This window comes from Nannospalax galili, unplaced genomic scaffold, assembly GCF_000622305.1.
Source record: "Nannospalax galili isolate Female #2095 unplaced genomic scaffold, S.galili_v1.0 scaffold290, whole genome shotgun sequence".
NCBI classification, from domain to species: domain Eukaryota; kingdom Metazoa; phylum Chordata; class Mammalia; order Rodentia; family Spalacidae; genus Nannospalax; species Nannospalax galili.
The window spans coordinates 5,749,557-5,775,505 of record NW_008331486.1 but is presented as its reverse complement, the minus strand read 5'-3'; the positions used below and the strand labels follow the sequence as shown (position 1 = coordinate 5,775,505).

The 25,949-nt window shown below is 52.3% G+C and overlaps 1 protein-coding gene and 1 pseudogene across 17 annotated transcripts in view; both read right to left on the bottom strand.

The window, feature by feature from the left end:
- Positions 1 to 24,454, bottom strand: part of Dnm1 (dynamin 1) — a 50,472-nt gene extending 26,018 nt beyond the window's left edge. For 9 of the 17 annotated variants that reach the window (XR_003848242.1, XR_606965.3, XR_606964.2 and 6 more), the window contains exons 1-10: positions 24,189 to 24,349; positions 11,797 to 11,870; positions 11,360 to 11,509; positions 10,969 to 11,172; positions 8,379 to 8,477; positions 8,132 to 8,292; positions 6,706 to 6,848; positions 6,460 to 6,595; positions 6,303 to 6,370; positions 3,281 to 3,419 (exon numbers count right to left, since the gene is read on the bottom strand). Coding sequence is in view for 12 of the 17 variants with exons in the window: in XM_008825471.3 (XP_008823693.1) it covers positions 3,281 to 3,419; positions 6,303 to 6,370; positions 6,460 to 6,595; positions 6,706 to 6,848; positions 8,132 to 8,292; positions 8,379 to 8,477; positions 10,969 to 11,172; positions 11,360 to 11,509; positions 11,797 to 11,870; positions 24,189 to 24,349 (1,335 nt within the window). In the remaining 5 variants the exon portion in view is untranslated. Of the gene's footprint in view, positions 1 to 3,280; positions 3,420 to 5,004; positions 5,144 to 6,302; positions 6,371 to 6,459; positions 6,596 to 6,705; positions 6,849 to 8,131; positions 8,293 to 8,378; positions 8,478 to 10,968; positions 11,173 to 11,359; positions 11,510 to 11,796; positions 11,871 to 24,188 lie in introns of all 17 variants that reach the window. The other 8 variants (XM_008825462.2, XM_008825422.3, XM_008825412.2 and 5 more) reach the window with 6 other exon arrangements.
- LOC115069075 lies at positions 10,703 to 10,853 on the bottom strand (annotated as a pseudogene).
- Positions 24,455 to 25,949: the final 1,495 nt, after the last annotated feature.

Genomic DNA, 25,949 nt, shown 5'->3' with positions numbered 1-25,949 from the left:
AGTCTCATTATTCACAACAATTATTATTTTCCTTTTGTAATGCAATTCAGCGAAGTGTTCTAAGGTTTTTGAATGTCTCTATCCAGCAATCAATCTTCTAGGAATCTATTCTAATAATCTACAGAAAGAAACATAAGACATCTTTATATGCAATGTATATATGTACATGTGTGTGCACATGCATTTGGAGGCCAGAAGTCAATGTTGTATGTCTTCCAGGATTGCTTCCTCACCTTATTTTTTGAGACAGGGTCTCTCACTTATCCTAGAACCACAATTTGGCTAGGCTAGCTGGCCAGTGAGCTCTGGGGATTTGTTTGTCTACCCCCCCGCCCCCAGCACTGGGATTACACATGCATGCTGCTGCACCCAGCTCTTTAAAAAAATTATTATTAATTTTATGCGTATGAGTGTATTACCTGCATGTATGTAAGTGTACCTGTGTCATGCAATGCCTGCAGAGGTCAGAAGAGGGTACTGGATCCCCTGGAACTGGAGTTAGGATGGTTGTTAGCTGGATGCTGGGAATCAAACCCAGGTCCTTTGCATGAGCAGCCAGTGCTCTTAACCCTGAGCACTGATTTTGGAATTTTAGCATTAAATTTATATTGATTTATTTTCCAAAATACCATACACATTCTTTCCTGGAACCTGCTTCCCTCATCCCCACTCTAGCCCCATGCACCTGGTTTTTTATATGATGCCAGGGATCTGAACTCAGGTCTTCATGATTTTGTGACAAGCACTTTACCAACTGAGTCACCTCCCTGGTCCCTATTTCTTTATAATTGTGAAAACTGGAGACTAAATGCTCAACAACAGTAAAATGGTTAGGAAAATCTATTTAATGGACTCTCCTGTCACTATTGAAAATATTTAGATATCCGAGTATGGTGACATATACCTTTAATCCAAGCACTCAGGAGACAGAGAACAAGTGGATCTCTGAATTTGAGGTCAGCCTGGTCTACAGAGCAAATTTCAGGTCAGCCAGGGCTACATAGTGAGACTCTGTCTCAAAAAACATTTATAGGGCTGGAGAGATGGCTCAGCAGTTAAGAGCTGGTCTTGTAGAGGACCCAGGTTCAGTTCCCAGCACCCACATGGCAGTTAACAACTATCTGAAAATCCAGTTCTAGGGGATCTGACACCCTCTTCTGACCTCCGTGGGCATTGCACGACAAGAGTACATTTACATACAGGCAGGCAATACACTCATACACATAAAATTAAAATAATAAATAAAAAATTTAAAAAACATTTATATAGGCTACAGCTACATAATAATTCCACAGAAAGTGTGCAGTAAGAAAAAAGCAATAAATAAATAAAAAAAATACATATGTATTTTTTTTTTTGGTCTTTTTTTGAGACAGGGTCTCCCTGTAGCCCCAGCTGTCCTGGAACTCACTGTGTAGACTAGGCTGGCCTTGAACTCACAGAGATCCACCTGCCTCTGCCTCCCAAGTGCTGGGATTAAAGGCGTGCGCCACCACTCCCGGCAAGAAAAAAGCAATATATATTTATATATTCACAATGTAAATATGGTCAAAATAAACAAGCCAAAATAGAAAAAGGATTTGCAGAAATATGAAAGTTTTTTAATTAGTATTTTATATTATTGTGTGTGTGTATACGTGTATGGACACATGTATACAAGAGCTTTTACCTGTGGAGCCACCTGGCCATCCCAGAATATTAGTTTTTAAGGTCCATGTGGTGGCTCATGCCTGTGTTTCCAGCACTCTGGAGGCTGAGATGTAAGGCTTGCCATGAAGTTTAGGCCAGCCTAGGCTATATAGTGAATTCTAGGCCAGCCTGGGTTACAGAGTGAGGCTCTGTCTCAAAAAAGATAGAGATAGAAAAGAAAGAAAAACAAGAGTTGGAGCATATGCCAAGTGGGGTCCTGGGTATAGAGACCTTATTGATCACGGGTATATAGACTTATATTGATCATGGCACCTTTCTGCAGTGGGATGAGCCCAGCAGGCAGAGGTCCTGGGTATAGAGACCTTATTGATCATGGGTATATAGACTTATATTGATCATGGCACCTTTCTGCAGTGGGATGAGCCCAGCAGGCAGAGGTCCTGGGTATAGAGACCTTATTGATCATGGGTATATAGACTTATATTGATCATGGCACCTTTCTGCAGTGGGATGAGCCCAGCAGGCAGAGGTCCTGGGTATAGAGACCTTATTGATCATGGGTATATAGACTTATATTGATCATGGCACCTTTCTGCAGTGGAATGAGCCCAGCAGGCAGAGGTCCTGGGTATAGAGACCTTATTGATCATGGGTATATAGACTTATATTGATCATGGCACCTTTCTGCAGTGGAATGAGCCCAGCAGGCAGAGGGCCTCAGGCCAGTTTCTGCACCAGCACACAAAGAACTCCACAACACGATGCCCCTCAGAAAAGAATCGGGTGATGCTTACTGGCACCTCAAAGCTTATACAGATAGATATGTATGCATACAGAGACATATAAACAAACACACAAACACACACACCTCAGCTTAAGGGACATTTTCCAACCAGGCGAGGCTGGCTTTACTCCCAGGCCCCACTGCTGGGGATGAGGACGGCGTGGGGATTCTGGGAAAGCTCCCACAGCCAATGGATCCCCTTGTGCACTCTGGAAGTGCTGCTTGGGACAGACTGGTTAAAGTCCTCAAAATGGCCCAAGTGGACAGATAGGAAAAAGGCATCAGAGATGGAAGACAATTCGAAAGTGTCTGCCCATGTCTGATTTGCACCACTTGCTGCCTACAGCAATCCAATATGCTTTGAGGCAAATTAGTTTTGAAGTCCTGGGATGGCTCCCCCAGATCCAGGCTCTGATCCTAGATCTGGTTCTGAAATCTGAGTCCTGGTCACCTGTAAGGCGGGGCTAAAGATGCTATTTCTTAGGGTTGAGAAGATTAAGTCAGATAGTAAGAACTAGTACTCAGCCCAGTGATTACACAATGCTGCTGCTCAATAAACAGCCACCATTTCCTGTCATCACTGAGTTTGTCATAGTCATCCTTACTGATGAAAAGGGGTTGCTGAGGAAACTTGGGGTAGGGCACAGCTTGGGGTAGGATTGGTGGGATCCTGGATGGAGGTATCCCAGGGTTATAAGCTGCCAGGAAATATCAAACCAGGGATCGCCTGGTCTGTACGGGTGCCTGGGTCCCAGTGGGAGCCAAGTGGCCATCACATCTGCTGTGGCCTTGGCCATTGGGAAGGGACGACGGCCGGGCCCAGCCCCTCCCAGGCGGCCGCCATACCTTTTCGCTACACTTTCTGATGGTGGCCGTGAGCTCACTGACTACCATGTCCACACACTTGATACTGGGTTCTTTAAGCTTCTGCACCTGCTTTTTCACTGTGGCTTCAAAAGCGAGGTCAGGTGTGAAGAGGCCCGTCCTGCACCCGACGAGGAAGAGGGGTCAGGAGGGGGAGCAGCCGGGTGGGCAAAAGGGAAGAGGACCAGGAGTGAAAGCCAAGCGGCTGGGCTCGAGGGTGGGTGAGGATGGCACAGGCATGGGGTGGGAGGGAGAGAGAGAAACACCAACACAGAAAAAGAGAGAGAACAGAAGACAACGTGAGCATGGGACCCAGCCCCCAACCACTCCCAGGGTCATACCTCCAGGTGTTGCCAAGAGCTCCCCCAGGACTCTGGGAGTGTGGCCAGAGGTGGCAAGGACCAAGCCCATGGTCCAAGAAAACCCTATCTAGTTCAGTCCTTCAAGCCAGGGACGCCCCTACAAAGCACCCTCAACACTGATCCTGCCTGCTCTCTTCTGATGCCACTTTTGTCTACAGCTGGGTTCTCCTAAGGAGCTGACGCAGGCCAGAACCATGGCAGGACTGGGCCGTGCACCCTGTTTAATTCTAGGCTTTTCAGCTCCCCTGCACTTTTCTTAAACTTGGCCTGACTCCAAAGCCCAGCCCCACTTGCTACCTCTGCCAGGGTGCACTACACAACTCCAGGGGGTCTCCACTGGCAAAGTCTGTGATGCAGATGAAGCCTCTTGAGCTTCAGGAAGTCAGCCCGAGCTTGTGCTCCACCGGCTTCCCCACCCCCTGCCCCTCCTTTTCTCCTTAAGGGCATCCCTTGCCTTTCCTCCAAAGGGCCTATAGGAACTCAACCCCAAAAGACAGAAAGAAAAAGAAGAGGAAAGACAGAAAGAGTAGAGATGGTGATCGAGGGGGCCAAGGCAGCAGTGGAGAGGGAGGCTAGGGGAGGATCAATGAGCACTGGACTTGGAGTCCACAGCCTTGGCTTCCAGTAACAGCTCTGCCACCACTTAGTGAATACAACCTGGGGTAAGTTACTCGATGCCCTGAGCCTCAGTTTTCCTGTTGGGAAATGGGCACCATCCTCCCAGCCATCCCTTCCTGGGCAGGTCTGTGAGACTCGATGACTTGGCTGGCAGGAGACAGCTCTGTCCCTGGAAGGCTGAATGTGGATGGAAGGAGAGGGAAGGCCTGAGTGAGAGTTCCCAGGTGAGAGGTTGTGGATGAAGAGGACAACGGACAGCAGGGAGGCATGGTACCCTCCAGTCCTGGGCCCTCTGCACTCCATAGCTGCCTGGGCTCCCATGCAGCACCCCAGAAGGTCATGTACCTCACCTGTCCCCAAGCCAAGGCTTCTCCAGGACCCTCCTAGAGCTCTGGAAGACGACCCCACTTCTGTGGGCAGGGTAGGGGCCCAGGGTTCCCTTGAGTGCCATTCTTTCTGAGCCAGGGGGAGGTGTTCCCTGAGTATTCAATTCTTTGATCTCTGGGGCTGGGGATCAGGGTGGGTGGGTAGTGAGGCTCCCTCAGAGGGCCCCCCCAACCCTAGTCTGTGATCCCCTTGCCTCTCCCACCCCGCTGAGGCCTGTGCATGCTACCGAGGAAGTGGTGGGGGGGGCATGGGGAAGGAGGCCTGGCTGAGCAGTGCAGGGCAGGACAGAGGCAGGGGCTGGTAGGGGCTGGTAGGGGCTGGCCAGGGGCCGCCGGTTACCTTCTTGGTGCACTGTCTAACGGTGCTGATTAGCTCCGAGATAACCATGTCCACACACTTGAGACACGGTTCTCGGATCTTCTTCACCTGCTTTTTCACAATGGTCTCAAAGGCCATGTCTGGGGTAAACAGCCCAGTTCTGAACGCCCGGAGCAGGAGAAGGGCAGAGTGTCACAGGCTGGCACCTGCCAGAAACGCAGGCCAGGGTCCCTCCCCAACCCCTGAGCTCTGTGTGCCTGTGGGGGCGGGGGGTGGGGGAAATCCCCCCGTGAATCTCAGAATCTCCATCTATACAGTGGGTGGAGGTTCTAATGAGGGGCTTTCCATTGGTGATCTTTGGGGCAAGACAACTCTAGTCTGTGATCGCCTACCTCCCTCACCCCGCTGAGGCCTATGCATGCTACTGAGACTGAAGTGGTGGGGGGCATGGGGAAGGAGCAGCTGGCTGAGCAGTGCCGGGCAGGACAGAGGCCCTCTCTGGGCCCGTACCAATTCATCTTAAGTGGTCCTACAAAAGGTTCTATGGCCAAGAACAGGTTGAAAATTGCCAAACTGTGTCTTCTTTAACAAGCCTCTCTGGGAATTGACCTTTTTATGATAAGACTAGGAGAGTGAGGTCTCTGGTTTTGGCTGGTGTGGCTGTCAGAATGTAAATTCCATGCCTAGCCAAAGCACAAAACCCACATGAATGCAGGACACTCACTTCCATCTTGTTCATAGAAGTGTTGAATGGGCACAGTGTGGGTCTGGGTCCCTGAAGGGGTCTAAACAGCACTCTACCCTCCCAGCCCTCCTTTCTGTATTACGGGCCATGGTGTGGCCTAGGAGGGAAGTGGGTGGAATGGGTGATGTTGGGCAGAATTTGGGAGGGTCTGTTGGGTTGAGAAACCCCTCTTCTTATAAAGGGATGCAGAATCATATCTGGGTGCTCTACCCCAGGCCCTACCCAGTGGGATAGGGTCCTTTGCTCAGCCACCTGTGTGGCATTGAGCAGAGTTGTCTCGCTCTGGGGAGGGGTAAAGGACCTAGCTTTATGGGGTGCTTCCCTGGCCACCTGTGTTTTGTGCCTCCAAGTCATGCTCCCAGGGACAACTAAGGAGCCCAGCAGGTGGGGTGGCTCAGGCCTCCCAGCCACATCCCTTAACTGGAGCCTGTTGAACTGGGAGCCAGAAAGTTGGGGTTGAGAGGACTGGGGACCAGGACTCTCAGGTCTTTCTTGAGGGAGGCCCTTCAAACCCTCTGAGATATATAGCCTCCACCCTCTGGCGTACAGTCCCTGCCCTGGTCCCAGTACGTGCCTGATGCCGTGAATGTTCTTGATGGCATAGCTGATCTCCCTTCGGAGTTCCTTTTCATCAAACTCCATCTGCAGTGAAAAGCAGACAAAAAGCTGGTCAGGGCCTGCCTCTACCCCTGGAAGATGGAGACAGGGCCCACCCTCTCACCTAGGACTACCTTAACCAGTTCAAAAGGAAAGCGCTCATGGAAGATCCGGTTAATGCGGGCTCCCCCTGACAGTTCATAGGTGTCAATCTGGTCTCCAGAGCCCTCGATTCGTTTCTCGAAGTCCACTGCAAACTGCTGGACCATCCTGTTGGGGAGAGGGCTGTGGTCTGAGGAGGCGGAGGGAGGAAGCCCTGGGCCCAGAAGGCTGGGAGGGACTGGAACAGTTCAGCCCTGGGGATGGGGCTGGAGCCTCACTGCAGCAGGGCCTTGGTTTTGCGTGCTGGGTCATCCGGGCGGAAGTTCTTGTACTCCTCCACCTCCTTCTCAATGGACAGAAGCTGGCTCTGCAGCTTGTTCCGCAGCCCCGGCAGCGTGTCCCGGATGTGGTTGGTCAGTTGCTGGAGGTGGGGGTAACGAAAGGATTAAAACCAGGGTCACAATCCCAGATGCCCACAGGCCCAGGCAGCACCCAAGGGGACACCAAGAGGCTGTCTGGATGTGGACAAAAGCTGCGAAGGGCAGGCCTAGCATCAGACAGGTGCTCATGGGGATGAGCAATTGGAATTAATACATCGCAATTCAATTTTTGACAGAAGACAGGAATCTGAATTTGAACTTGAAACAACCTGGTTTTGACTAATTGAATATTTTAAACACCAGAACCAAATAAATGCATTTGGGCAAAGGAGGCTGAGGGACCCCGATCCCTTGCACCCCCTGGGTTCCAAGCTTTCCCTTAAGGGGATTCTTAAGTTCAGATGTTCAAGCCTGCTAAGTTCCCCTAACACCCTATCTGCCTGAATCATCACAATAACCCTATGAGACAGGGTCTGGTCACCTTTATCCTTTTGTTAGAGACAGCAAGCTCAGAGAGCTAGTGTCTCTGCTCTTGACGAAGCTGTGATTGGTGTCAGTGTTGTTGTTTTGAGACAGGGTCTCCCTGTAGCCACAGCTGGCCTGGTACTCACTGTGTAGACCAGGCTGGCCTCGAACTCACAGAGATCCATCTGCATCTGCCTCCTAAATTCTGGGATCAAAGGTGTGTGCCATGGCCGGGCGTGGTGGCGCATGCCTTTAATCCCAGCACTTGGGAGGCAGAGGCAGGCAGATCTTTGTGAGTTCAAGGCCAGCCTGGTCTACATAGTGAGTTCCAGGACCGCTGGGGCTGCAGGGAGGCCCTGTCTTAAAAAGACCAAAAAAAAAAAAAATGTGTGTGCCACCACATCCAGCTTGAAGCTGGGATTGGAATCTAGGTCTATGGCACTCCCAACTGTCAACACCATACACACACACACACACACACACACACACACACACACACACACATATTCTGGAAGCCCCATTCCAGATGGACAGCATCCCAAGGAAGCTTCTGGAATGCTGGTGGTTTCGGGACTAAGGTCTTCAGCTGAGCACATTCCAGTCTTACCCCCATCCCCCAGGCCCTTGTCAGTGTCACCATCCATACAAGCTCCTGATCTTCTCTACATGCTGAGAATCCCGGGGCTCTATTGCAGGCCCCAGACAGGAAAGGTCAGCCCAACTCTGTCACTACCTCACTGTGGGACTGAGACTAACTGCTCTACTTTAATGGATCTCGGTTTGTTGAGGAGCATGCTAACCTCTTCTGTTCACCCTCAAGATGCACTGAAATGATTCTCATCCTAGCCTGCTCCCCTACCTGGTTGAGGACCTTCTGCAGATAGGGTGTGCCCATGCGGTCAGCCAGGTGACGGTAGGATGGATGGGAGAGGAAGAACTTGCGTTCAGCGGCCAAGGCAGCTGTAATGTCCTTCTTCCCATCAATGTCCTTTTGGCTCCTGTTCACCACCCCGATGTAGCCTGTGAGTGGGGTCAAGATCAGGGGCAGCCAGCCTTCCAGGGAGGTAGGTGAAGGGAAGGGCAGGGTGGTGAGGATATCTGCCTACCTCTGCGCAGTGGGAGAAGCTTGTTCTCCAACACATCTCGGGCATCTGTGCCCTCATCCATCAGGTCCAGCTTGGTGATGACCCCAATGGTGCGCTGACCTGAGGATGGCCACAAGAGAACTGTCACGTCTGTCCCCGCCCTCACTCAGAGACCTCATGCATCTCCCCACCTTCCACTGCCCCCCTCATCCACTGCCTGCTCCCTCGCCCACTCAGGCTTCCCCTTTTCATGAACCAAAGTGGCCAAAATGACCTTTTTGTTGTGCTCCTATTTCTCTGAGACAGAATCTGGCTATGGAGCTCAAAGTGGCCTCAAAGTTGATATAGCTAATCTGGCCTGGCCTTGAACTCAGGATCATTGTGCCTCTATCTCCCCATAGAGGGCATCCAGGCCATGCACTGTTGGGGGATCCTGCTGCTAGGGTTGTAGTCCTCCATGTCCAGATAGCTCTAAGGGGCTCGGTGCTATATGGAAGGACTTCCTTTCTCAGCGGGGGCCTCCTCCTCTCTGCCTGACTTACCTGGAAAGTGCCGCCAAGCACGATGCCTGACCTTATTTGGAACATGACCTTTGGCATAGTTACCTGGAGTAAACACTACCCCAAGATTTTTTCTATATGATAATCAGGCATTACCCCATAGTTGGATGATAGTATCCCTAGGATCCCGCTACCACATGTAAATAAAGCATACTATGAGCCCTATCAGCTGAAGCTTTGGCTGCCGCCTCCACACTATATTTTCCCTGACCCCCACTGAATAAACAGAGCTGTTTCACTGAATCTGGAGCTGTTTGTATCACTGAACCTGCCTCCCCGGAAGGGCTTTCTTCTGTCAGTGCTCACTGGCCGTCCTGACCCTGTTTGTCACTTCTGCTCCCTTTGTCCTTGTGGAACGGTGGCCAATGACCCACGAGGGGAGGGAGAGACCCCTCAATGCACCATCACACTGGGAATCAAAAAAAATTTTTTTTGTCTTTTTGAGACAGGGTCTCCCTGTAGCTCCAGCTGTCCTGGAACTCACTATGTAGACCAGGCTGGCCTTGAACTCACAGAGATCCGCCTGCCTCTGCCTCTTGAGTGCTGGGATTAAAGGCGTGCACCACCATGCCCGGCTTGAAATGATTTTTTTGTTTTTTCAAACTATATCATGCTACGCACCATAGCACTAAGCTACAGCCCCAACCCTGCTAAAATGATTTTTTAATATTTTCTTTATTATTTTTATATTATGTGTATGAGTGTATTGCCTGCATGTATGTAAGTGCACCAGTGTCATGCAATGCTGCAGAGGTCAGAAGAGGGCTTTGGATTCCCCTGGAACTGGAGTTAAGGATGGTTCATAGCCACCATGTGGGTGCTGGGAATTGAACCCAGGTCCTCTGCAAGAGCAGTCAGTGCTCTTAACCACTGAGCCATCTCTCCAGCCCCGATTTTTTTTCTTTTTTAAAAATTATATTATTGGGGGCTGGAGAGATGGCTCTCTGTTCTTCCAGAGGACCTGAGTTTGATTCCCAACACTCACATGGTGGCTAACAACCATGCAAAACTCCAGTTCCAGAGGATCCCACACCTTCTTCTGGCCTCTGAGGGCACTGCATGCACATGGTGCACTTTCATACATGCAGGCGATACACTCATACACATAAACTAAAATAAAATTAATAAATAGAAATTACATTTATTTATCCATTTATTTATGTGTAAGTGTATGTGTGCCATGGCACACATGTAGAGGTCAGCGGACAGCTTTCAAGGTTTGGTTCTCTCTTTCTACCATGTGAGTTCCAGAGATTGAACTCAGACTGTCAGGCTTGGCAGCCTTTACCCACTGAACCATCTTGCCAGCCCTTTTTGGCTTTTTGAGACAGTTTCATGTAACCCAGGCTGTCCTCAAACTTGTCATGAAGGCTGGCACTGGCCTTCAATCCTTGATACTCCTGCCCATACCTCCTAAGTGCTGGCATTAAGACATGCTCCACCACCAGGCATGGTGGTACACACCTTTAGTCCTAACACTCAGGAGGCAGAAGTAGGTGGATCTCTGTGAGATCAAGGCCAGCCTAGTCTACATAGTGAGTTCCAGGACAGCTGGGGCTACAGGAAGACCCTGCCTCAAAAAAAAATATTTTAATGCCCCTCCCAAAAGATGTACGCTACCACACCCAGTTTAAAATGATTCTTTAAAAAAAATTTTTTTTTAATCTTTTTGAGACAGGCTCTCCTTGTAGCCCCAGCTAGCCTAGAACTCTCTATGTAGACCAGGCTGGTCCGGAACTCACAGAGATCTGGCTTATGCCATCACACTGGGCTAATTCTTTTATTTAGGGGAAAGCACAAACACAGGCCCTCACTACCACCAGTTTCCCGAATTTTGGGAAATCACAGTCATCAGTTCATCCTGGGTGCAATTGATGAGCCTCACCCTGGAAATACTATCTTTGTGATCATGGAATCTCCCCTGCTAGGTACATATTTAAAATGACACGTTTAAATCTGTTCCCACCACTATCCTTAGACCCTACAGGGCTCTCCCTAAACTAAGACTAGACCACCGTGGATTGTACACCAGCTGCCAGGTGGGAGCCTACCCTGGGGGTCCACCTCCTTGGCGATCTTGAGGGCATCCGAGTTGGCCAAGTCCGAGTTGGCAGGGGACACAGCCAGGATGAGGCAGTTCTCCTTAGTGACGAACTGCATCAGCATGTCCCGGATCTGGAACTCGATGTCAGGTGGTTGATCCCCCACTGGGACCTTAGTCATTCCCGGCAGGTCCACCAGGGTCAGGTTCAGCACTGGATAGGGTGGCAGGAGGGTGGGCTCAAGGTGGGGGGGTGGCCATAGGTGTTTGGAGTCAAAGCATAGTGGAGCTTTAAGTGGGAGGGTGAGATGGGGGGGTCACTATGGGGGCAGAGCCCTGGAATTGGTCCAGGAGGCATGGCTAGATAAAAAAGCAAAGGCCAAGGGCAGGCCAGATCTCACCATGGGGAGAGTAGACCCGCAGGTTGATGGGCACCGGAGAAATGCCCTTGTTGGTGCCAGTGACCCGGTCGGTCTCAGCCTCGATCTCCAGGCGCACCTCCTCAAAGTCGGTGAATTTCTTCCCCTTGCAGTGCAGGAACTCGGCATATTCTGTTCCAGAAGCCGGTAGGGGAAGGGAAGTGGGCATCGGAGCCAGGAAGCCTACCTGGATCCCTCCCATCTTTCACCAACAGCTCCCTTCACCTCCAAACACAATAATCCATGTCTTTATTACACAGCATTATACCCGCTGTCCAGGTAAGGTGGAGTGGGTGGCCTTGCCTACAGTCACTCAGTGGGTAACTTCAGTGGCTAATCTGGCAAGGCTGGACATCACCTTGAGGAAGAGGGTAGAGAATTGGAGGGGCCATGACAGGCTGCGGATGGAGGGCACATACCTGTGGTGGAATTAACCAGCTGCAGGACCAGGGGACGTCGGGTAACAATGCCAGATCCTCGGGGCAAGAAATCCCTGCAATAAGTTGGGGGTCAGAAGAGGGTCAAGATCTGGGGGCATCTCCCTTCCTACCTCAGAGTACCTGGCCTGTGACTGGGAGATACAAAATTCCCTCAAAGTAGCAGGCATTACAGCACCTTACTGAGGGGGGATGACTCCCCCAAATTCCCTGCAGGTAGGCTGCCAAGAGACTAGACCAGAAGCTCCCCAGATGTCCCTTGAATATGTACCATGTTGGTTCTAAGTCAACAGGAAATCCTTGTGCCAACTCTGGAGAAACTGAGGCACAGGGTGGCCCAAGTGGCTGGTGGCCAGCTGGATTTCAGCAACAGGAGCCACACCTCCTTCCTCCTTTCCACTAGGGGGTGGGTGGTGACCCAGTTCCCTTTCCCTAGGCCCCATCTGGCTAGGGTTGAGGACGAGGTGGATGTGGAACTCGGGCTTCTCCATTGCCTACTGAGTGCCAGCTGCTTTGTGGGCAGCAGCTCCCAGGCTCCAGACAATAGTCCCAGGAGGCGGATGCAGTTACTGTCCCCACTTTACAGATGGGGACATTTAGCCTCAGAGATGTTCACATTTCATGGGTTGTATATAGCACAGCAGGCCCTGAACTCAGATCTTTGCAAGCTCCTGACCTTCAGCCCCTTTCGAAGGACTGGACTGAGGGGTCCCAAAGTCACTTCTGTCCCAGGACCTGACAGTTTACCCAACATCTGCTCATGCTGATGTCAATCTCAGCTGTGTTTCTGGATGCCCCTCTGTCCTGTCAGCTATTCTCATTCCCCCACCCACCACTCTTCCTCTCCCGGCCGGCTAGAGGGTGGAGGCCTCTCCAGGAATCGGCTGTCAGAACCAGCAGTCATGGGATTGCCAGGACCCAGGAAATGGGGAAGCAGACCAGAAATTGAGAGATCACACTGATCCAGTCAGTCAGCCTCTGGGAGAGGCACATGGAGACCCAAGAGAGGAAACTAGAGCTCAGCCCAGGGCTGAACCAGACTCACAAAGCTTCCTGTGCCCCAGGCTCAGGGACAAAGGGTCCAGGGCCTTCAAGTTTTAAGGCCCCCTCTTGGAGCCTCTCCTGTGCCGCCTCTGGAAAAGCAGAGGCTGTTAGGGAGCAGTGGCCACGGTATTGGGGAAGGAGAGGATGGAAACTCGACATACATGCATTAGTCCTTTCTAGGTGTCAGGCAACTGTGTTTCCTTCTTCCATACAGAGCTGCAGGAAGGCAGGGCCAGGACTTTCCATCCACCTCTGTATACTGTGCCCAGCCCAGGGGTTAGTACTCATGAGGTATTCTGTAAATCCTAAGGGAATCCCCAAGTTGTCAAAGTTCTCATATAGAGATTTTCACTTTACAGATGGAGCAACTGAGGCCCAGGGAGGGCAAGTGATTCACTCAAGGTCACACAACAGAGCTGTACTTCACCGGAGTCGTTTTGTTTTGTTATCGTTTGTTTTTTCAGTGCTGGGCTGTGAAACCAGGCTCCTATACATTTAGGCAAGTGTTCTACCACTGAGCTACACCCCCAGACCTGGGATTCAAACCTGAGTGTCTGTTGGACCCCAGAGGCTGGAAACATCCCCAGTCCAACTGAACCATCCCCTAAACCCAAGGAGCCAGACTTGGTTTTTATGTAATCCAATTAAATCTGTTCTGTGCCAGGTCCTGTGCTTGGGCCTTGGGGATGGGAGATGAGTCAGCCAGCTCCCCACCCGAGGCTCTCACAGTGCGGTGGAGAGTCATACAAGAAAACAGACCATGCAATGAAGTGTGGCCTGTGGTACTACAGAGCTGGCCCAGCTGCCCAGGGGAGAGGGGAGTCACTGCCTGGGGTCTTTCCTGCCTCATCTCCCCATCCTTTATCCTCAGTGACTCCTTGTGGGGACTGACCCTCGTATGTGTGTGTGGGGGGGTCTCCAGGACTGTAGAGGTAGGATGTTTGTTCTTGCAATGGTTTCACTGAGTGTGGGGGCCTCCGGTCCACCCTCTTCCCCACCAATTTCTCACCAAGCAAAACCATGGCAACAGTAGTTGCCATGGAGACGGTAGGAGGGGCTGGAAAAGATGAGGCTCCTCACAGAGAGCCCTCCCCATGCAGAGATGTGGACCTTTCCTGGAGTTATTCCCTGAGAGGCCTCCCTGTGAGCAGATGGGTCCATTCAGCCCTGTACACCTGAGGGTAGAGGTCTCTAGAGTGACACAGAGTGTGGGAAGCCCAGGGAACCTGAGGAAGCTGATGGCAAGTATAGTGCCTGACCCAGTAACTGCACCCCCCCTCTCCCCCTAACTGCTTCAAGGGCAAGCAACTTATAAACATCAGAGGTTAAGCCACACACTTTTAATCCGAGCACTTGGGAAGCAGGGGCATGCAAATCTCTGTGAGTTCCAGGCCAGCCTGGTCTACATAGTGAGTTCCAGGCTAGCTGGGGCTACAGGGAGACCCTGTCTCAAAAAGACCAAAAAAAAAAAAAAAAAAGCAGCAGATATTAGAGGGCAGCGTCTCCCTTCAGACAAAGTTTTCATAGGGACAGGTGGACATGGGGGAGCCCTGGTTTTCCAAGTGAGGCTCTCACACAGCCTGCATCAGAATCCCCAGGGTTACTTGTTAAAATGCTGATTCCTCAAATATACTGGGTTCAAATCTCTAGGGGGAGGTCAATCACCTGTGAGACTCATTTTTTCATTTCACTGCAGCTTATCACCTGGGTGGTTAAAAGACACCTGGGTTCAAATCTCACCCCTGCCTTTCCCCTGCCGGGTGCCCCTGTGCATGATCCTTCTCTCTGAGCTTCAACCTAGATTAATGGAGCATTACACACTGCTGCACAAGGCTGATAGAGGGTTCAAGAGGCCTTTCCACAGAAAGCTGAGCCCATGCTTGGGACACAGTGGCTAGAAGGGGCTACTGAGGAGTGTTCCCCAATCTCAGTCTCCTCTAGGAGGATCCCCAAATTTCAGCGAGGAATCTGAAGCTCTGTGTCACCTCCTCTGCGTACTGAGTGCTGGATTCACAGTCAACATTCTGATCATGAAAGACCAGATGGAAACAGGGAAAATGGGAGTAGAGACTATCACACTCCCCCATCACTGTCCCGAAGGTGGGACCAAAGCCCAGAGGAGGGCAAGGAGATATGAGGACACACAATAATTTGAGAGTGTCTAAGCCCAGGGCAGGAGAGGCCAACTTTCCAGCCCCAGCTTGGAAAGACAGCAGACAGGACCAGCAGATCCCCATGTGCAGACATAGGACCTGGCACACAGAAGGTGCGCAGGTGAGGATGGTAGAAACAAACATGACTCCATGGTTCTTTCCTGTCACCTGGACATACTGTCCCACTACGGCTCTCTGTGAAGGGCCCACATTCCTCACCCATCAGGGGCTCACTTGGAAAACCAGGGCTCCCCCATGTCCACCTGTCCCTATGAAAACTTTGCCTGAAGGGAGATGCTGCAATCTCCCATGTGCCTCCCTTGTGCCTCCTGCTTAGACTGGGGGACAGCGGAGCAGGAGCAGTGCCTAGGAAACTGCAGGCTCACCAGCATCAGTGGCCATTGCTGCACCCAGTGTGGGAGGGCGGCTGGTGGCCTGCCAGTTTTCCCACACATTTTGAGCAGATGGCAGTTTTGCAGGGAGGCCTTGGCTTGCCAACTGCAGAGGCACCTTCAGACCTCAAGCACCCAAGGGACAAAACAGACACCTTTCAGGACCTCCAGTGCCACCTACTCCCTCATTTAATTGGCATCATCACACACACATACTCAGGCGCGGGTGGGTCATGGTAGTCTAGAAACACCAAGGGACTGACATGACTCTCCTGTTCCTACTCCAAGACCTGAGATTTGGGGCCAGAGCTCAGGGGCCCTGGTTCCCAGACCCTGCTTGGGTACAAATGACATCAGGAAGTAGCATGCCTGGTTTGACATATGCCCAGTGGTGACCATTCATCTGTTTCTATTTCTTAGGCTCTGATCTCAGACAGACACTGTCAGAGCCCCCACTAGGGGCTGTGTGGCTGTGGACAAATGACCATACCTCTCTGTGCCTCCATCTCTACATTGGTGCAGTGGGTGGATGTGAGGTTTATGGGAGTTAATGGTTGTCAAGTCACAGCTGTTAAGGTACATGGACAGTCAGCAGGGAGGAAGTTGGAAGGTGGGTTTCCGGCCTGGCCCAAAGAGTAAGGGTGGGTTGAAAGAGTAAGGGGTGCTTTAGGGCCAAATGCAGCTCTTGAAGGTGGAAGACAGGGTTGGGCAGGCTCTGAGGTGGCTACAAAGCAGCGAACTGGAATGACATGCAGGGAGTGGGTGAGCCAAGAAACACATGCGGAGGTGAGGCGGCCACAGGCAACAAGTCCCTCTCTGTTCTTGCTGCCGCAGGAGGCCCCGGAGGTTGGAGGCAACCCACACTGTAGCTTGTGTGACTGAACATTTCATTTCAGGGCAGTCTAACCTGGGCCTTCCTTCATGTGCTAATGGTCCCAAAATAGGGACTGGGTATCCTAGTACCCTGGAGGAGTGGGCACGGGGAGGGCACTCAGATGCACTGTCGACTGAGTCGAGGATGAACCAGGAGCTCTCCCGGTCCCCCTCACAGTTCACTGGACAGCAGGGGACACTGAGGCAAAAAAAAAAAAAGAGGTCAAAGGACAACTTATGGGAGTTGGTTCTCCACCAAGTACAAAAGCTCTCACCCCTGAGCGCCTCACCGGCTCCTCCATCCCGTCTCCTTTCTTTGCCTCCTCACCTCGTCTTCTCTCACTCTTTGCATTCCTGACACTAGGATGCTATGTTCTCACAACGGAAATAGTTTTCCTTTTTTTTTCTTCACCTAATTAAAAAAATTAGATTTTCTTCATTAAAAAAATTCAGGAGATGGGGCTGGAGAGACGGCTCAGGGGTTAAGAGCACTGACTGCTCTTGCAGAGGACCCAGGTTCAATTCCCAGCACCCACATGGTGGCTACGAACTGTCCTTAACTCCAGTTCCAGGGGAATCCTAAGCCCTCTTCTGACCTCCGCGGCATTGCACAACACGGGTGCACTCACATACATGCAGCAGGCAATACACTCATACACATAAAATAAAAATAAATTTTTTTAAAAATTCAGGAGATACATAAACTATTTTATACAGTGACTCCCAGCCATTGTCCCAGCTCCTGTCCCAAGTCCTTGAAGATGGCCTAATATCACAGCGGTAAGCAGGCTGGCACCTGTGGCCACAGACTCTTTCAGAGCTTTGAAAATCTGCAGCATTCTGAGATGTCTTTTGGGGTGACGGAAATGTTCTAAAATTAAATTATGATGATGGTTGCAGAACTCTGTAAATATACTGAAAAAACATTGGATTGTGTACTTAGAATGGGTGAATTTTATAGCTCCTAAATCACACTGCAATGATGCTGTTTAAGACTCTGTATGGGAGGGTTGGAGAGATGGCTCCGTGGTTAAGAGCGCAGGCTGCTCTTACAGAGGACCCAGGTTCAGTTCCTAGCACCCACATGGCGGCTCACAACCATGTGTCACTCCAGTTCCAGGGGATCCAATGCCCTCTTCTGACCTCCACGGGCATTACGTGACATGGGCGCACTTACATACATGCAAGCAAAATGCTCATACATATAAAAGATGGAAAAAAAATTAGAAAAGATTCTATATGGTTTGAACTGACACTCTCATGACTGGGCAAGGCTGCTGTGATCAATTTCTCCACATTGTAGGGAAACTGAGGCTCAGAGAGTGAAAGTCACATGCCCTCAGGTGGGCTCCAAGTTGGGCTCCTACAGCCCATGAGGGACATTCCCTAAGTCACCCAGTGCAGAGCTACCTCTGGGTTATTATTTCCTGTCACATCTCTAGGAGAAAGCCCCAGCTCCCCCTAGAAGTGTGACCCTGCTCAGAGCCTCAGTTTCCCCATCAGTGTAATGGGACCCCCAGGCAGCAGTATTTGAACCTGACTGTGGAAGACCTAACCAATGGCGCCCACTGGGGGGCGCTCAAAACCAGGGTCTTCCCAAGCTCTGGGGGCTCTGCATGTATAAGAGCACTGGACACTGGGCAGGTGAGTCCACATTCACCTCCTGAGATTTCCCTCCGCATCTGGCTGATTGCCCTCTTTCTTGGTCCATCAGATCAGGTACTTCTGAGCCAGAGTCCAAGAGATAAAAGTTAGCTCGGCAATAAATAGATCTGATGTAAATAGTAACTGCTGCCTGCCAGCAGCTCCCAGCCCAAGGCTGCGGAGCTTGACTCTTTTCTTCTGTCTTGGGTGGAGACAGAGCACCATCTCACACAGGGAGGAGGGAGGGTCAGGATAGGGGGATGGGGGATCAGGGAAGACATCCAGAGGAGGTGCTGGCTGATGAGACTTGGAAGAAGTAGCCAGTGAGGGGGAAGAGGAGGGCAGCAGGTCAGAGAACAGTTAATGAGGGGCCTCAACCCATTTCCTCATGAACTGCCATTGAGACCAGTTCCCTAGTGTTAGGCAGAGTGGACTAGGAAGAGCCGACTGCTCTAGTGGCTGGCTGTGCCAGGCGTGGGAACTGGATTTTGAGGTTGGAGGAGGCTGGTCCCGAGACCTCTGTCCAGAGGACTGGGCAGCTGCCATCCAGGAAGTTGTCCTAAACACCTTCCAAACCTCACATCCCCTTTGCCTTGTTTCCTGTGGTAATTCCAAGTTTGCTAGCATCCATTTCTCCAAACCATTCACGGAATTCAGCTAGACTTCTATCCCAGGAAGGGGTAAGAATGCCAGGGACACCCAGAGGGAGAACTGCGATGGGGCTGTGCGTGTAAATATGTGGACATAGTGTGGACAGGCGCATGGGAAGGGCTGGCCTGGAAACTGGAGAGCTGTGCTGGTTCCTCTCCTGCCTTTGATTCAATTTCTTTGTGACTTCAGGCAGATCCTCTACCTCTCTGTGCTATTTTTGCTATCTGGAAACCTGAAATAATATTCTATTTTTCTTGCCATTGGGTGTTTGGTTCCACAAAGACAACAGTACTGTCCTTAAGATATGGGGAGAGGGGAATGACCCTGAGCTTCATCTTCCCTATGGGTAAGGTAAGTCCCCAGGGGCCAAAGGAAGGTAGCTTTCATTTCAGGAGGTGCCAAGGAATATGGATATAACAGGTAGGAAATCTATGTTCCAGGGTGGGAGGGCTTTGTAGTGCAAGATGGGGTAAGGGGGGCCAGGCCAGTCTGCCCCCGGGCTGAGGAAGCAGCATGGCTTTTAGCAAGGTGAGTTTGCCACAGCAGGGAAGGCAGACTGCATTACACTCAGCAACTCCTCGCCCTGATTTCTAGCTGGAATGTTTAGACATATGGCACGTGGGCCTCCAGCTCTGCTCCTGCCCACGCCTGACAACACTGTACCCACGTCTGGCTTCCTGTGCCCCTGCCTAGCCTGGCTCTCTGTGCTCCCCAAACCCCCTAACAAGGATTCCCACCCTCTGACCCCAGCCGAGCCTGGGATCAAATGCTGTCTACCAGGGTCACCCTTCATCCTCAGCTCCTCTAGGCCAGCAGGATGGAGGGGCTGGAGGAAGATGTTCTCTGTCTGGGGACAGAGCATTTCCATGAGTTTAGCCCTGGCCATCAGCTCCACATGTGTGCTCTGTGTGCATAAGGTACATGCTCTAAGCCAAGGAGGCAGGGCTCAAAGTCACCGTCTGAGGAGACCCTGGGGATGGGGTACAGGATGGCTGTCAGGGTACCCCCTAAGAAGTCCAACAAGTCCAAGCACCACAACCGTCCTCATATCACCTGTGCTGCCCCCAGCCCCATTCAGGGGGACCCTCAAACCTCAGGCTCCTCCCCACAGAAGATACAGGAGGTACTAGAGTGGCTCACTCCTTGGCTTTTCCAAGTCCTACCTAGTCTTGCTCTGGCTCAGCCTTAATGCCACCTCCTTAGGGCAAGCCAAAGATGTGCCAGTTCTCTCTGTCCACTCCCGGTCAGGGACCCCTTGTCAAGGATGTCTGTGATTCCCTAACCCTCTTTGACCTAAGTCTCCAAATCTGAGAAATGGGACCACTAAAATGTGTCCCAAAGTGGTCAGGGAAAGAGTGTGATGTTTGATGTGTGAGTGTATTGCTTGCATGTATATAAGTGCGCCTGTGTCCTGCAGTGTCCGAGGAAGTCAGAAGAAGGCATTAGATCCCTTAGAACTGGAGTTAAAGACCATGTGGGTACTGGGAATCAAAACCAGGTCCTCTGCAAGAATAGCTAGTGCTCTTAACTGCTGAGCCATCTCTACAGCCCCAAGAATAAAAACTTAACATTGAGGAATGGGAAAGTGACACTGACAAGGGCCAAGGCCATGGCCAAGGCCACAGCACCAAGCCCTGTGGGCACAAGGATGTGGCAGGAGCCTGACAGGGTGGAGCACTCACACCTCCGCCCAGTCTGGTTACTGGGGTCTGGTGAGGGGCTCCCTCACCACTCTACCCCACCATGGATGGAGGAGAACCATCTCCTCTGCACCTTCCAGGTTGCATGGGATGTCCTCCAGGCTAGACCCTGCCAATTATTCCATGGGTATTTTCTCATCCAACACCACAGTCTCACTGGGGAGGTACTGCTTCTGTCCTCATTTTACAGATGCCGAAATAGTAACTAGTCAGGGCTGGAGGTGGCTGTGCTTCCCAGGGCAGAGCTGGGCTTTCACCCTGCAGAGCCACCTCAATGATGTTCCAGTATCTTTTCACATTCCCACCGCTTCCATCAACCCCCCAGCAGGAAGTGAGTCCTGATGTCAGGCTGCCCTGAGGAGGGTTGAGGGAGGGGGCATGTAGGGGGTCCATAGCGGAGCAGAGGGACAGCACAGAGGGCACCAGAGAGTCATGGGGCCCACAAACACTTGAGCTACTCACCCAAAATGATCTCATCCATTCTCACAGGTGGAAATCCCATGTCTACACTGATGACTTCCAAGTTTATACTATCAGTGTGCCCTCCTCCCAGCTCCTTACCACCTTTGGGAGATGTCTAACAGTCAATCTGCTCAAGACTGAACTCTCACTGTCCCTAACCCATCCTCATGCACTGTTCCCTAGGGTCACTTCTCCCAGTCTCTTCTTGACACTAACCCTGACCCTGAACTCATCCTTGACTCTTCCCCATCCCTTCCCATTCCCTTTTTCTGTCCATCAACCAGTAGGTTCCAGATCTGAGCCCACACTCTCTGAGGTCCCTACAGGAGCCTCCTCAGTCCTCTTTCTTGTCCTCCTTATCAAACGTTTGTCATCTCAAGTCATTCCACTCCAAGAATAATGAAAATAAACCCCAACTCCCCACCACGCACTAAGGCCTTACAGATTAAGTTCCCATCTACGCGACCCATCTCTCCTGCCTGGACAAATGCATCAGCCAGATAGTGCGGTTTGTATTTCAAGCTGCAACAGGTTCTTTCCTGCCGCAGGCCTTTTGCATTTGCCACTCCCTTCCCCAGCTTCTCTTGTGGCTTGCTACTGTTTGGCTTTCATAGGTGCTACCTTCTTCTAAGACCATGGGGGATGGGGTGGGGGGCTTCATGCAGAAAGCAGCCCTGCTCCCTCCCTGACACTGGCCATGTCCCCCAGTTGTCTCTTTCTTCCTCTAGAATACACAGCTGTCTTTCCCATAGAATTCCCAGTGTGACTCACTGTGGACCCTCCATAAATGACTGCTAACAGACTGAATGAACTAGCCTCAGTTTCGTTCTGTACAAGGGAAATGAAGAAACAACATAGACCCTGACAAGTCCTAGCCGGGTCCTGGGCAGCTCCTGGGCCACCTCCATTGTAGAACTGACCAGGATCTTCCTGGGTGCCTGGGAGTCTGGCTGGCCTGGATTAGTCTGTTTCCTCTGGTGAATTTTCCACTTCCTCTCCATGAGGGGTTGGCTCCCAGGAAGCCCCAGGAGGCAGGTTGTTGTTACCATGCTCACAGGTCTGGATCCCCAGACCTAGGTGAAGAGGTTAGGAGCCAACGAGGGAACAGGCAGGGCTGGTTGGCAGCCTCGTTGGGTCTCAGTTTTCTTGCCACTATCCGAGTCCTGGCCTCCTCAGCAGCTCTTCGGGGTCAACACTGCTTTCCACTGCCCTGGACCCAAATCTGGACATTCCCTATCCTCCTGCAGGGACCATGGCCAAGGGCACTGAGATGAGGAGGGAAGAATCCATGCCTTGCTCTGCAAACAGTTGGCTTGACTCTGCATGCACAAGTCCCCAGACTAATAGTGGGCAGGGTGAGCTTTGAAGGTCCTCATCCTACAGATGGGGAAAGCCTGTCCCCATGACCAATGTAGGTTCAAGATCAAGAACCTGGACTTTGGAGTCTGACAGGTACTGCCCTTCTGGTATGTATGACCTTGAGTTCAGCATCCAAGTAACATCTAGGGTCTCAGTTGCTCTATCTGTAAGGTGGGCACCACTGCATCTGCTTCATTGGGGCTTACAGTAAGGCATAATACATGTAAGGGGGGTGCTCAGTGGAGTTCCCCAGTCTCTGCACCCCTGACCAGAGGCACACAAGACTGGTTCAGAGCAGTTCATCGGATCAGAGGTGAGAATATGGTTTATACACTGTAAAGTGCTAGACATCCTTGCATACCACTTTCTCCAAGGTCTGGTTCACTGCCCACCTCCATCAACAGCCCTGGCTGCTGGGCCCTGGAGAAGGGGCCTATCTAAACATCTCTGTGTCTCTGCAGCTCTTGGATCACATGATCCAAAGACAGCTGCCTCTCCCTGCTGACAGGACACAGTCGGCCACTTCCAAGGTGGCATTCCCACATCCCACAGACACATGGCTCCACTCAGGTCCTCCCTCCCACCCAAGGGTCGTTGACAGTGGGCTTCCCGGGATGTGAACAACCATCCAGTCTATCCATATTAGATTGAGGCTTGGCCAAGGCAAGTGGCTTGTCTGAGGTTTCCCGACAGAATCTGGCTTGGAACCAGGTGTCACCCCACAGAAGTCCTGTCACTCTGGAAGGAGGGGCCCCTGCCTTCCTCTCCTGCCTCCCTCTCCCTCGTGCCAGGTATTTCCTTAGCTATGAAGGTCATTGCAAGAAAGCAAGTGTTTCTAGAGAGATGAATGAGGGAGCCATGCAGGTGAGGTGTCGGTCAGTGTCAACTCTTCTGCCACCTCCCTCTTCTGGCAACCCCCCATCCGCTCCTTCTAAGCACTGCAAATGCCATCTCTGTCTCCCCTTGCACAGCAGGCACCTAGGGGTCCTGACCCTGCCTGTTTCCCTAAGCCCAGGACCCTTTGTCTCTGCGGCTGACCCCACTCTGCCACCTGGCTCTCCCAGCGCCTTGTGGGATCAGAGGCAGGAGGAGGATTAGGTTCCGCAATGGCTCCCCCCCCCTCCCCGCCATCCTGCCTCCAGGACTTAGTCATCTCTGCCCTCCACCGCCTTCTCTCTCCATCACAATCCTTCTGCCAGGCCAAGGGGAGGACGACACTGACAGGCGGCCCCCACCCAGGGGGCCAGGGGCCGGCTGCTCCATAGAGGATCAGAAGCTGCTCCTCCTCCCCCTTCCCTTCCACGCTTGGCAGCCTGCGCCTCCCCCTCCACCGCGTTGCGCACGGATGGCGGCGAGCCGCGGGGAGGTGTGTGTGTGTGTGTGTGTGTGTGTGTGTGTGTGTGTGTGTGCGCGCGCGCGCGCGCGCAAGGGGGGAGGTTGTGCCTGGTCCCCATGCCCACGGGGCTGTGTCCTTTTCTAGGGACTGGGGGAGGGGGGCTGTCCCCTGTCACGACCAGGAATTCCCATGGGGGCAGAGGCTGCTCCGTGGAGGCTATGGTGGGAAGGGGACACTGCCCTCGGGTGCTGTAGGAGAGGCGCTGCGTAATGCGGGCCTCTTGGTGCGGGTATTGGGGACCAAGGGCAGCCCTTTCACCAGGGTCGCCTCGCAGGGCGCCGTCTTCCCGGGAGAATGGAGGTGGCAGAGGGGACGTGAGTCGGGGTCTCCACGGGTGTCCGCGGGCTGGCTGGGGGCGATGACGCCCCTGGACTCGGGTGGGGGAGGCGGGGGGTAGAGGCGCTGCGTAATGCGGGCCTCTTGGTGCGGGTATTGGGGACCAAGGGCAGCCCTTTCACCAGGGTCGCCTCGCAGGGCGCCGTCTTCCCGGGAGAATGGAGGTGGCAGAGGGGACGTGAGTCGGGGTCTCCACGGGTGTCCGCGGGCTGGCTGGGGGCGATGACGCCCCTGGACTCGGGTGGGGGAGGCGGGGGGTGGCGCTGTCCGAGGGCGCAGCGCCCGGGACCGTCGGGGCTCCGGGCGGGGACCCCGGGGGGACCCGGGCGCGGGAGTCCGAGCTGGAGGGGCGCGCCGCTCCTACCTGCCTACGAAATTCTCCAGCACCGAGCTCTTGCCGGCGCTCTGGCCGCCCACCACGGCGATCTGCGGCAGGTCGAGGTCCGCGTTCTGGCCGATGGCGGAGAAGGCGTCCTGCAGCCGATTGACCAGCGGGATGAGATCTTCCATGCCGCGGTTACCCATGGCTGCGGCGGGCCCGGCGGGGATCGCCGCTCTCGCTCCGGCTCCGGGCCCCCGGCTTCGCCGCTGCAGCCGAATATCCCGACTGCGTGTGCCGCGGGTCCCCCGCCCCTCGGGGATCCGAACGGAGCGGTTCGCCGAGACGCCACTAGGTGGCGCGCGCAGACCTGCAGGCGACTGGCCGCCGTGCGCAGGCTCCGCGCGGGGCGCCATGGGTGTTGTAGTTTTCTCCTTCTGCGGCTTTCGGGGTGCTTTACCAGAGCCTCTGGGGTGAGGATGCTGCACCGAAGATATCATTTCTGGCAATGGGAAGAGTACCATTCCAAGCTTTGGGCTCTTGTATGGTAGTCATAATTTATTCACTCCAGCTTGCCAATGGATAAACTGAGGCCTAGAGGCACTATCTGGCACCCCTGAGGTCGCAGTCAGGTGACCTAAATGACCCAGAGTTCCACTTAACCTTGAATGTCTTCTGTTCTAGGTTCTGACACTAATTAGTCTCCAGCATGTTCCTTCCTGACTTTGGGCCTTAGTTTCTCTGTTTCTAGAAGAGATGTAGAACGGCATATCAATGAATTACTGAGCACCCACGATAAGCTAGGCCTCACTCATCCTAAGCCTGAAGATAAAGCACTGAACAAGATAGCTAGGGTCTCCTCACTCAAGAGATCTTACAGATGGTGGGATAGACAGGACATAAATAGGCAGATGGATGAGCTGGCAGAAGGAGGAATCGGTTGTGATAGGAGGGATGAAGGAAATAAACAGGAAGTGGCAACAGAGAGATCTGTGGGTTTGGAAAGCCACTTTAGCCTGGAAGAAGTCAGGAGTTCTCTGAAGAAATGACCTTTGAAAAGAGGCCTAAAGGATAAGGAGCCAGCTCTAGGGAGATCAGGGAGATGGTGGAAGAGCCTGCTTGTAAGAATAAACAAGTGCAAAGGCCTTGGGCAAAGGATGTAGAAGGTCCTTCCTTGGAGAGTGTAAGTTTTCTTTTTAAACTCTAGGACTTGATGAGACTGGTAGTCTGTACCAATTAATCAGGAGAGTAGGAAATAGTGAGATTAAAATCCAGGACTCCTGTTAGGCATGGTGGCATACACTTTAATCCCAGCACTTGGGAGGCAGAGGCAGGAGGAGCTCTTAGAGTTAAAGGCCAGCCTGGTCTACATAGTGTGTTCCAGGCCAGCTGGGGCTACAGAGAGACCCTGCCTCAAAAAGACAAAAAAAAAAAAAACCCAAAAACCAAAACAAAAAACGCAGGACGCATTCACCTGTATACTGCCTATCCCTTTCACGCAGAGAGATCATGCCCAGCTGCCTCCCCCGGCATCAAAAGAACCTAATTAGGACTCCCCACAAGTCCCCACAAGGAAGCCAAGAAGGAGAGGCTAGCCCATTATGTGCTGTGTGTGGAGGGTCAGCAGGTCATTTTTGTGTAACAGAATAGGGCAGTGTCCTGGATGTTGGAGACTGTTTTTCATCCATTGAATCCCTGGTTACTGAGTGAGGTGCTACAGTAGAGCTCAGAATGGGCAATGTCCTTACCTACATATGTATTATAGTCAAGTGGGAAAAAGAGGGACTGTATGCAAATGAGCCAATA